At 33.7% G+C, this 12,928-nt stretch overlaps 1 protein-coding gene across 2 annotated transcripts in view; it reads left to right on the forward strand.

The window, feature by feature from the left end:
- Positions 1 to 12,928, forward strand: part of MED14 (mediator complex subunit 14) — a 67,732-nt gene that overhangs the window by 23,890 nt on the left and 30,914 nt on the right. For both annotated transcript variants that reach the window (XM_006918253.3, XM_006918254.3), the window contains exons 11-15: positions 2,445 to 2,570; positions 4,433 to 4,511; positions 8,189 to 8,348; positions 11,591 to 11,785; positions 12,175 to 12,309. In XM_006918253.3, coding sequence (XP_006918315.1) covers positions 2,445 to 2,570; positions 4,433 to 4,511; positions 8,189 to 8,348; positions 11,591 to 11,785; positions 12,175 to 12,309 — 695 coding nt within the window. The remainder of the gene's footprint in view (positions 1 to 2,444; positions 2,571 to 4,432; positions 4,512 to 8,188; positions 8,349 to 11,590; positions 11,786 to 12,174; positions 12,310 to 12,928) is intronic.

Raw genomic sequence — 12,928 nt, forward strand, 5'->3', positions numbered from 1 at the left:
CTGCTGACCCACCATTTTAGGACATATGCTTTAACTTGTTTTTCAAATTCATGTTTATGCATTTATACTCTTCATGTAGTCTTATTGACCCCTTTTGTGATGGGAAAGCATGCTTTAGTTGGATCCTTTGCCTGGGCCAGGGGCTGTTCTTGGAATCTTTCAGTGCAGTCAGTCTTAATCACCTGGCTTTTCTTCTAGCTTCTTACTGGAATCGGCCAAATTGAGTGGCCTGGAAATAGAGCATTTCAAGGGAGGGCTAGGGGAATGCATGGACAGCAGGTTTTGTATAGCCCAGATGGCAATGTGTGGTTTCTTGAGGGTGGGAATGTTTTGGAAGAGAGTGGAGAGTAGGCAGGACTTTGGAGGGGAGGTCAAATAAAAAGGCGTGCAAGGAACTAAAAGTGACTTGCCATGTGACCCCATTCGTAGCATTGCCTGACTCTTGAAAGCTGGATGCTCTCTCCTGGGGTATGATCTGTCAGCACAGGAATTGGGGTATCAGGGTCAGTTCAGAAGCTGTGAACCACACAGAACCATTCCTAATTGTGCCTAGTTGTTTCTCTTCAGTCTTCACACTTTATATTACTATTGGTCCATTCCTCCTGTTGTCCTCAGTAAACAGAGAGAAATAAAAGAGGAGCTATGTATATATTCTGCTGCAAGAAAAAGTAGTGTACAGTCCTGTCATCTTGCACAGCCTTAAATTCTCCTTTCTATATTTTTTTCACAATTTCTCCGATTTTGGATACCTAACTCCTCTTGCCTTTAAGTGCTTTTAGAGCCTTATGTATTTTATTTTTCATAAAGGAAAATAGCCATAAAATAAGTTCAGAGATCTATACCAAAGTATTTTCTGTCTTTTGGATTGTGTAGTATATTCTACTTTTTGATGCCCTATCTTTTTGAAAATACTCAAGTTTTATAATTAGATTGAAATTATAATTGTTATCCCAATTTTCAGAACTAGTTTTGCTCCATTGTTACACTTTAAAAAGTTTTGCTTTAAAGAATACCTTTCTACCCTGTTAGTAATTATAACAGTACAGATATGTTTTAAAAATCAGCAACTCCGCTTCTAATCTGTAAGCACTTTTTATTATATTAACATAGTTCAGCAGAAAGAACATTTGAAGTAATTTGTCACACTGGTTGGAATTATAAGATATTGTAAAAGAAATTTCTATTCGCCTTTTTGTTCTGTTTTTTTTTGTTCTATTTTTTTTTTTTTTTTAGGTGAGAGTTCTACTGGACCTATATGTTAAACATTTGTTTACAATATGTGTCAGATATACTTGAAAACAGTTTGTTTTCATCTGATTGAATGTCTCCTGCAATCTTTTTGCTTTATTAATTTGTTTGATGATTTGTATAGATAGTACCAATGGTAATTTTACTCATTTTAATTATTGCAAATTCATAATAAGAAGTTGGTTTGTGTGGTTTTTTTTTAATTCATGAAGGAGTACAGGTAATTAAATATGTTGAGCCCTTTGCTTTTTAAAGCACCTTTACAAACTTGTCATTTCTTCCTCCTATGGACCCATGGCATAGACAGCAGGATGTTATTGTCTTTATTTAACAAAGTAGAACAGACAAATCATACCTGGTGAAGGCTGGGCCTACATTAACACTCTCCTCACTGCCTACCTTTCTTCTGTACTGTAGTTTTAGAGGAATGTGGTAACCAAAAGAGCATATTCCTTTTACAGCTCCTCTATCTGGTCAGCAAATGGTGTGCTTTCAGTGCTTTGCTCCTTTACTGGAATTTGTCATTTCAACTTGTGGGATTAAGAGAAAAGTTAATTGGGCCTGGTGAAAATACTGTGAAACTCTAGAACAAATATATTGGCAGCTTTGGGAATTTGTTTATAGCAGTTGCCCATGTTCTTATTTTATCTGTGACTTGATAATGAGCTACATAAATAACTTGAAAAAAATTTTCCTACATGATCAATAATATTTAATAGTTCTCAAGTGTTTTTTTTTTTTAAACACATGGGCCCTAGTTGCCAGAAAACCTCTTTATGAAGAATGGCATTGAAAATGTTTAAGCCATAGATGAATTTTATTCTATTTACCAAACAAATAATTTTCTTCCCACTACTTCAAAAAGAAAATCCTTAAAAACTAACTTAATAGTAATTACTGATTGAAAGTAAAATTAGAACTCAGCTCACTGGTGAAGTTAAATTTTCACTAGCTATTTTAACCTATTAAAGGAATCTTGGAATTTTTTCGCTGTAGTATTTGAGACGGGTATGTTTGTTTCAAGTCACCTTGAAGATTACGTTCTTCCTTTTGAGCTACTAATTGACTTAATAATATTCCAATTTTGCAAAAATTATGTTTTTCCTCTGATGTTCAGGATTGTTTCTACTCACTGAGATACTTTTTAAAAGAAAGTACTCAGATAGAAATATAATTTTTAATTCTTAACTGTTCAGCTTCCATAGAGACTGCACTTCCAGCTCTTGTTGTTCCCATCTTGGAGCCCTGTGGTAATTCGGAGTGTCTACACATTTTTGTAGATTTGCATTCTGGAATGTTCCAGTTGATGCTTTATGGACTTGGTAAGTTACTCAATGATATAGTCATTCAATGTAAGGAAAAATATTTTTAGCAAAAGCAAAATTATAATTTTCTGCCATTATATAGTGGGAGAGGTGTCATAAGCAGTGTCTAGAATAGATATGGAAGGAATAACTTACTGATGTCTGTTTCCTGGGGTCCATTTTTACTCTGCTTTGGATTTTTGTACCAGAAGTTAAACTTCCCAATATGAACTGCATTTATATTGTTTTACTTATATAAACGTAATAATATTGATGGCTGATTTTTTTTTAGATTAACTCTTTTACCTCTAGTAGTTGGGTGACATGGAGATGGCCATGAGGGATTCTCATGTCATTCATGGCTAAAGAACATATATATGACCATACAAACATCTAAGATGACTTGTAGTACAGAATCCTCGAGGAAAGGATTTTTTTCTGACTTAAACACAGTAGAAATTAAAGTTTGATTTCTAACATGTTATATTACTGAGTTGGTGTTCTGAAACGATGAAATACTTACTAGGAACTTAGTGTTATTTTTATTGCTAAAAGAACATTGTCCTTGAATATATTAGCACATTTGCAATTTGAACTTAATATCAACCTAGATAGATTGATGAAAATAAAAGGTTTTCCGGTTGTATTGTATGGCTGTAAAGATAGAATTTTCTATGGCCTGCTCATGGAAAACTGGCCTCATTACTTTGAATCACATCATAAGATAGCTAAATGATAAGTGACACATTTATGAATTACCTTTTAATTCTGATTTGAAAGCAACTAGGCAGTTATTTGTTCTTCAAAACTTATCTGCTTTTTTTTTTTTTTGGATTATTAACACAGTACATACTCATAAATGAAAAACCTAAATATATTAAAAAAAAAAAAAAGTTGCCTCTTGGCAATCATTGTTATTTTACGGGATGTGTGTTTGTCAGAACCAGAGTGGGTGGCTTAAACAACAGAAATTTATTTTCTCACAGTTCTGGAGGTTGGAAGTCTGAGAGCAGGTTGCCAGCATGGTCAGGTTATGGTGAGAGCTCCCTTCCTGGCTTATAGATGTCGGCCTTCTCACTGTGTCCACACATGGCAGGAAGAGACAGAGAGCAAACTCATTAGTGTCTCTTCGATATGGGTACTAATCCCATCGTGAGGGCCCCCATGTCATGATCTCATATAAACCTAATTATCTCCCAAAGGCCCTACCTCTAAATACTATCACATTAGGGGTTAGAGCCTCAACATATGACTTGTGTGTGGGAGGGGGTGGGGAGAGTATACATTTCAATCCATAACAATGCTTTTCTAGTTCTTTCTATATTTTTTCTTTGGTTGAAATTGTTTTATATTTTGCTTTTTGCTCAACATTCTAGTGTTGACACTAGCATTTTCTAGTGTCATTAAAAATTCTAAATGACATTTAGCATGCTAATCTTCAGCCAACAGCTCTTGCTCATGCCAGAGACCATTTGTGTTTAATAAATAAACATTTTAATGGAGTTTTATAGTTTTTATAATTTTAAAGGTTCTAAGTCTAGTAATAATATGAGTTTTAAATACATATAAGTTAAAAATATTAGTTAACTAGACTAAGAGTTTTGATGATTAAAATATAGGCAAAGAACTAATTCGTGTAGTTCTTATTCTTCCTGCTAGTGTACATTTGCTATTAATTAGTTATCTTAACTATAACTCTCCCCAAATGTTAAACAAAGTTAACAAATTAGGTTAATTTATGCCTAATGATGCATTTAGTTTAGTTTTCTCTGACTCAAAAATAACATTCCTTTCTGCCTAAAATAATAATTTTATTTACATATTGGGCTACCTAGGTATTTTGTGTCTTGTATAAGGAATTAATGTGCTTTATTCTATAGACCAGGCCACTTTAGATGACATGGAGAAGTCTGTGAATGATGATATGAAACGGATCATTCCTTGGATTCAACAACTTAAGTAAGCTTATTTATTTAGTTCAAGAGTAAAAATGGGAACTTATTTTGACAAGATATATTTTCTCCATCATTACTCTTGATGAGTCACTGACCTTAATGTTTATGACATGAAACTTGAGCACCTTTTGATACTTAGAATATGAATTCTCTTGGAACAGGTCCAAGATGGCAGTGCTTTGTATCAAATTCCCCTCTAGAGCAAATACAGGTATGAAGAGCATGACACTCACCTTTCCTTCCTTGCAGCATTTTCTCTACATATCACTTACATAATGAATATTATTGTATCCAGTGTTCTCTGAAATAGAGTCTTATTTGTTCTTATCCAGGATAATCTTCATGGTATGAATCTACCAGCTGACGCTTCTAGAATAATTATTTCTGCTTCTCTAATACTGTCATTCAATTTGTCTCAAAGTTTTTTGACTACTTGATACTGTTAAACTAAATTAAATTGAAAATGGAGCTAGAGATACTTCTATGAGGTTTCATTACCACCCTGGTATACAAAGGTACCATTATGGCAGCGCTAACAAACTCTCTTTTAAAATTAATAAAACAAAATTCCAAGGGATAAAAATATACTTCAGAGATCAAAACTAAAGCTGGCAAATGGAGAAGGCTGGACAGTTCAGTGGGATCTATTTTGTGATCTTCTAAGCCTGTAGTCTTCTCCTTTTGCAAGTTTTGGTTTTATAAATATTTTAAGAATTTGATATCAAGTCATTTTTTTCATTAACAGGACATGATTTTTAATGCCAATAGATAAATAATTTTACATAAGCCTTCTTTTGAACAGCTGTTTAGTTTATCTGTATGAAAAATGATAGTCGTTATTCAGGGTTACAATTCCTAAAATTTTTGTGGTTAGTGTCATTTTTATTCATTTTTGTGAATTTCGGCTAAACAAGCAATGTTTAAATACTTAAATGCTTAATAATTCACATCTTGCATAACTTTGGGTTATTTATCTGGCCATTCCAGCTAGCAGAATTATAACCTAAACCAGAAAACTAAGTCCCAAAAGCCTTAAACTTATCAAATGTGTGTCTGTACTAAAACTCACATAATTTATTTGTAAGAAGTTGTCACTTACAATGATGCTTCTCAAATGATCTTTGGTGAATAACCAGTTTATCACTAATCTATCATGGGACATTAATTTTTCGAGATAAATTTATCAAAGTACAATTTACCTAGCATAAAATCCATTCATGGGGTGGCTCCATAGTGTAGTGGTTATTAGCACGTCTGCTTTACACACAGAAGGTCCTGGGTTCGTGTCCCAGGTGGAACCATGGACCATACCTCAGGTGCGCCAGGCCCCCCTGGGTGCACGCCACGAGCATGTGGGAGGAGACGTGTGGGGAAAATAAAAATAAAATCCACTCATTTTAAATGTACAGTTCAATGACATATAATAAATTGACTGAGTTTTGCAACCATAACCACAATTCAGTTTTAGAACATTTGGAACATTTCCATTACCCCCAAAAGATGCTCATTTACAGTTAATTCCCATTCCCAACCTCAGTTCCAGGCAACTATGAATCTACTTTACATTTTTGTAAATTTTTCTTTTCTGGACATTTTATATAAATGGAATCAAGATATGTAGTCTTTTGTGACTGGCTTCTTTCACTTAGCATAATGTTTCAGAGTTCGTGTTGTAACATCAGTACTTCATTCCTTTTTCCTTTTTATGACTGAATAATATTCTACTGTGAATATATCACATTTTATCCATTTATCAATTGATTGACATTTGGATTTGTTTCCATTTTTGGGCTATTATGAATAATGCTGCTGTGAATATTTATGTGCAAGTCTATGTATAGATTTACATTTTCATTCCACTAGGTATGGAATTGCTGGGTCATAGGTAAATTTCTGTTTAACTTTTTAAAGAAACTGCCAAACTAGTTTCCAGAGTAGCTGTGTGCCACTTTATAGTTGTATCAGCAATGTCTGAGGGTTTCTATTTCTCTACATCCATGCCAGCTTTTGTTATTGTCTTTGACGATAGCCATCCTAGTGAGTATGATGAAGTATCTCACTGTGGTTTTAATTTATATTTTCCTAATGACTAGTGATGTTGAGCATCCATTCCTGTGATTACTTTTTTTAATAATATGCAATGAAAACAAATTCTAGAAAAAAGAAATGAAAAAGCATGTACACAATATAAGCCTCAATTTTTTTATTATTAGAGTCCAGACATAAAATTACATTTCAGTAAATATAATCAGAGCAAACATTAGAAAAAAAATTCAAAATATACATACATTTTTCATTGAAACTGTATATAACAGACAATATAGAAAATTTACTCTTATGCTTAAATTTTTTATTACACAAAGTTATAACAAAACAAAGTCAAGAGTAAAATATCAATTTCATATATGCTTTGAAGAGACTGTCTTTTGTTTATATTGTATTTGTAATATCTTGTATTTAGAATTTTAAATGTGACAGATGAGTTTGTTTCTTGTCCATAACTTAACCGATCTAGGTTGGATTGATGATAATGCTAATTATAGGAGATAATGTATATCTTAATGGTTTTTATGTTTTTCTTTTAATAACATACATAGTAGAGATACTAGTCTCACAAAGGTATGTTGATGAGACTGGAAGTAGACTTGAAAGCAGTTTTGGCAAGTTCAGGATATTAATTTTTAACTTTTATCTAAAATGAAGCAATTATTAGTATATTTTCAGAATTTATCTTCATTCCCTTCATTAGTAGCCAGTTCTATCTAGCAAATGGTCCTGTGAAATTACAGTTAAATTTGTTTTCCAGATTTTATACATTTTTGGGTAGTAGTTGACAAACTACTCTTAAAATGTCATATATTATAGCATGGTTTTACTGTACAACTAGTAGAGTTTGTACCACGTTCAGCTCACCAAAGAGATCCAATAGTAACGGAACTGGTCTGTACCCTGTTCAGCAAAGCAAGCCTACTGATCATGAACTTTGATATTGTGGCATTATCATGTTGCTGTGAAGTTTCTAAGTTCCTATTCTTAATTTCAGTAGTTATGTCATTGTGAATCAGTGAGAGTTTGTGAAATCTCTTTTTCACATACCCTCTTTTCACCTATTATATGATGTCCTAGCCTCAAGGATAGATAATCAAATAAAAGGAGTACTATGAAAAGCATTACAGTGAAATCTGGTGACTTAACAGACAGGAGAGAAAGAAGGTTATTGATACTTACAGTACAAAAACTGGGACTATATATCTCCAGTGATACCAGAAAAAATGAGGTTCTTTTATACTTATTTTCTGTTGTTCTATTTGTTTCATAAACACTTCAGACATTTTATAAAGGATGTTGAGATTAGTTTGTGTTGTTTTATAAACCATAGGAAATCTGTCATTCCTTATAATAAATTGATATAGTATCTCAGCCTTAATACTAATTAATTTTACCTTATAACTAATCAAAATCATTCACATTGCAGTTTAAACTCCGTAAACTAGAACTAAAACTAACAGTTCAATATAAAACTGGGTAAATGATTCATTATTATGGTCTTGTATCCTTTTACTAGTTCTGCGAAATTACAAATTAATTAGTTTTTTAGTGGTCTTTAATAATTACTTATAAATTAATAGGACACAATCAGAAAAATATGATTTTATTATGCGGATTTTTTTTTTAATTAAGGTTTTGGCTTGGACAACAGCGTTGCAAACAATCTATAAAACATCTGCCTACAATAAGCACAGACACTTTGCAGCTGTCCAATTACTCAACCCATCCTATTGGAAAACTTTCTAAGAATAAGCTGTTCATTAAACTTACCCGTCTGCCACAATACTACATTGTAAGTATGCAAAAGGATGATTTGGGCAATCGGGTTCAGTAATTCTGTTAGTATCTTGAATGATTTATTGTTTGCAAATATATTTTATTGAATCGTTGACTTTCATATAGTGATTCTCAACCCCGGAGGTAGGGATAGAGGAGAGAGGAAAATCATGTTTCTAAGAAATTATAAAATGATAGGCAGGGTTGGGGAATATAAGATATGTCCCCATTCCTCACCCTGGGCTTTTTCTTATTGTGAAGGTTTGGAGATGTTTTAGTGTCAGATAAATTTGTTTGTTTTTAATCAAATGTTAACTTGCATAATGCAGCGTTTTAAATAAGGGGTGTCTGAGAGAGCTTATTTCCTCATCCTTTAGTGATTAAAGGCATGTATATCTACTTTATTGATTGCATGTACCTTTCAGTGCATAGTAAAATCCTTTCTTATTCCTTTTTCACTCTTTCTAGGTGCTTTCCAGTTAGTTTTTTTGAGATCTTTGAATTGGTTGAAATTTGCAAAAATTGAAATATGAACTCACCCTAATACATTTCCCTGCTTGTAGGAATTTTCATGTACCTACATTTCCCTGCTTGTAAAAATTTTGGTGTACACCAAGTAGATGCTTCTGGCAAAGAATCTAAGGTATTCGAGAAACTTAATTCAGGATTGTTGATTGAAGGTAGTGGGAGAGAATTTTTTTTTAGGGTTTTGAGCTCTGCTTTTAAAAGATATCTTCAAAAAGTGCCCTATGTATAGTCTGACATATCTTAAGTTAGAGTTAACTTTTGTAAACTAATAAATCTCATTGATGTGAATTTCACTTTTTTCCTGAAATTTAAAGACCAGCTGTGGAACTAGATTTGGAATGTGACAAATGGTTGTTGTTTCATTTCTTGGTGAGCTGCCTGGTCAACATTTGAAATGATATGCAGAATATACACACAATAATCAAACCTATGAACACAAAGATCTTATGCTCATCCACACACAAAATAAAATGGTTGTAATTTATTATTTTTTGACCTTATTCAGTAGCAACAAAAAGCCAGTCTTTAGTTTTAATGACTAGCGATTTGTTATAAAACAATAGTTTGTATCACATGATTTAGACTAAAACTGAATATATGTTACTCTTTATTCTCCATATTTCACTTAGGAATGATACATTTACAGAAGTGGAAAAACTACTACCATGGACATTAAGAACAGAGGAAAATCTTGCTGTCTTTAAATGTCTTTCTGCCATTTTACTTTTCTCAGATTTATTAAGATATAATTTACATGTAGTAGAAATTCACTTTTTTGTATCTTGGTTTTTAATAAATGTTTTTGTATCTTGGTTTTTAATAAAACAGTTTTATAACCTCCATCTTAACAGGACACAGAACAGAGCCGTCACCTTCCGCCCAGATTCCTTCATGCTGTCCCTCTGTAATCCAACCCTTCCCCACTCTCAATTAGTGACCACTGGCCTGTTTTCTGTCTCTAGTTTTGCCTTTCAGTTCAGTTTCTTTCAGCATAACGCCTTTGACTTTTCATCCATATCGTATATATAATACCAGTTCACCTTTTTTATTGCCGAGTAGTATTCCATGGTATAAATGTGCCACGGTTTGTTTAACCAGTCCAGTTGAAAGACATCTGGGTTGTTTCTAATTTGGGGCAGTTATGAATAAGAATGCTATAAGCATTTGCTTATAGGTTTTTTGTGAATTTGTTTTCATTTCTTTTGGATAAATAGAAGCGGGATTATTGGGTCGTATGGTAAGTATATGTTTAGCTTTATAAAAAACTGCTAAACTGTTTTCCAATGTGGCTGGACCATTCTGCATTATTGCCAGGACTTGGTATTCTAAACTTTTTTTCTTAATTAGCCATTCTGATAGGTATGTGGTGGTATCTTATTGTAGTCATAATTTTCACTGCCCTCATGACTGATGATGAATATCTTTTTATGTGCTTATTTGCCATTCATATATTTTATTCGATGAAGTGTCCCTTTTACTTTTAATTCTTTCATTTCCTCAGGTGTATCAGTGTGATGCCTAGATGTTGGCCAAACAATTTCCTGAAAAGAATGTGTGGGGAGGGGCGTCAGAAGGGAGAAGTAGGAAGACAGACAGGAAAGTGTATTGGTCAGGAGCCTTGCCTAATGGCATTTATTTCTCTCACTAATGTATTTAGAGGACTTTTCTTAAATTTCAGGTAGACCTTGAAAATAGTAAGCTGGTATAGTGGGTAACAACAGCAAGGTCTCTGGAGCCAAACTTTTGGGATCAAAGCGTGAATCCACCACTTCTTGGCTCTTACTGAGTAACCTGACTTTTTTGTGTCTCAGTTTCCTCGTCAGAAAAATGAAGATGAGAATCCCTACTTCACGGAATCATTAGGAGTAGTACATGTATTACTATTCGTCAAGTAGTTAGAACAGTACTTGGCACCTTTTTTGGTAACCTTTTTTTCAGTGTTGAATCTTCTTGAGATTATTATTCTCACAGTGACTACCTTTTTCAGTTGAAAAGTCAGGGTTTATTTTTACAGGCTTCCAAGTATGAGAGATAATTGTCACTTTTCTCTACCATAATAGTGGAATTCTTAGGATGTTTTAATGATTAATAGAGACAGCAGAGCAATTTAAAATAGATACCATTTTAGAAAATCTAGCAGACCCTCTGCACTTAAGCATAACATTTTTTAAATTTATAAGCTAAGGTATAAACATCAAGGACACCTAATGTGAATAATCTAAATCAGGGATCCCCATCCTCCCCTGCCCCCCCACCAACCCCTCCTGGCCAGGACCGGTACCGGTCCAGGGCCTGTTAGAAACCTGGCTGCACAGCAGGAGGTGAGCTGCAAGCAGGCTAGCGAAGCTTTATCTGTATTTGCAGCCGCTCTTCAGTGCTGACATCACTGCCTCAGCTCCATCTCAGATTATCGGGAATTAGATTCTCAGAGGAGTACTGGTCCCTGGTGCCAAAAAGGCTGGGGACTGCTGGTCTAAATGTCCCATTTGCTATAGTCTATGGTTGCTTTTACTGTTATTGATCTTCTTTAGTGTGATCTGTTTTTTAGAAAACAAATTTATATTTACTAGGAATGCTTTTTTTGATATCATGATTGATTTGTCTTTGTTTAAAGAAAAAAGACATGAATATTAGATTTATAATTCTGAGCCCTACTTGCTATAAGGAGGAAAACATCCAACACCTAATAATTATTTTTCTGAGTCTCATTTCCGATTTGGGCCATTTTAGGTTGTAGAGATGTTGGAGGTTCCCAATAAACCCACACAGCTGTCATACAAGTACTACTTCATGTCTGTGAGTGCTGCAGATCGTGAAGACAGCCCTGTCATGGCACTCCTGCTGCAGCAGTTCAAGGAAAACATCCAGGAATTGATTTTTCGTACAAAAACCGGAAAACATCCTAGAACCAGTACTAAGCGCAAGGTATGATCACATATGGAAAGGAGCACAAAATTGGCGTGTGTTAACTTCATTGTGTTCTTTCATTGTTTTTAACATGGGAAAGAATTAGATATGGGTTTTAAGAGACTGGGCAGCAATAAAGTTGAAGTAACAATTGTCTGTATTTTCTTGAAAATGCTTCCCTTTTAATTAATAATTAATTGTACACCATTTTCCACAAGAGAGCTTGTTAAATATACAATATTTACTACTAAATTTTCCCGATTTAGGCCAGTGTTTGCTTAATAAATATTTGTTGAATGAATAAGATTTTTGGTTAACCTTGAGCTTTGTCATAATAGTTTAACTGCTTTAACTAATTACATCACATGTACTTTTTTACCCACTTGTGTTCTTTATTTAAATTCTAGTTGTCTGATGATTCATGTCCAGTAGAACCCAAGAAAACTAAACGATCAGAAGAAACGTGTGCCTTCAATAAAATTCTAGCTCACTTTGTTGCTATGTGTGATACAAATATGCCATTCGTAGGACTTCGATTGGAGGTAATTATTTGGAACGATTTTGGATACTCTAAATGAAAGAGCGATTTTTAAGATGCTTTGCTAAACCTACGTGGATTCCATTAGGAGAATCAGAATAGTTGTAATCTTGTTCATTTTGGGTGGGACGGGGTTGAAATGGTATCTCATGATACACATGTAAAACAGGACTTAAATTATTTCATCTCTCTGATTCCAAATTGTGGGTCTTCTGTTCTTTATGGAAATGGAAAGTAAATTCTTCTCAGTTTTAAAAAAAAGTACAACTTCTGCAAATTAACATTTTGTATACCTGTTAGTAGGAGCATTATTTAACTGTTAGAGATGGTTAGTTGATTAAGGGGTGGTTTATTTTTGAATTGGTGAAGACATACATATTGCTTACACACTAATAAAATTGGGTTCCTTTCTGGGAAATAGGTCAGAAAGAATATTAAACTAAATTTACTTTTGTCACATGGAAGAAGCAGTAGACTTATACAGAATTGGTGTTTTTCAAGAATACACAGTTGTGATACCTAGCATGATCTCCAAACATGGAAGTAAAGGGAAGTAGCAGAACCTGTACTTTTGTATTTCCAAACAGGGCTTTAAAAGTGATACACTAAAACCTTATTTCTAG

Source organism: Pteropus alecto, unplaced genomic scaffold (genome assembly GCF_000325575.1).
Source record: "Pteropus alecto unplaced genomic scaffold, ASM32557v1 scaffold28, whole genome shotgun sequence".
Lineage (NCBI taxonomy): Eukaryota > Metazoa > Chordata > Mammalia > Chiroptera > Pteropodidae > Pteropus > Pteropus alecto.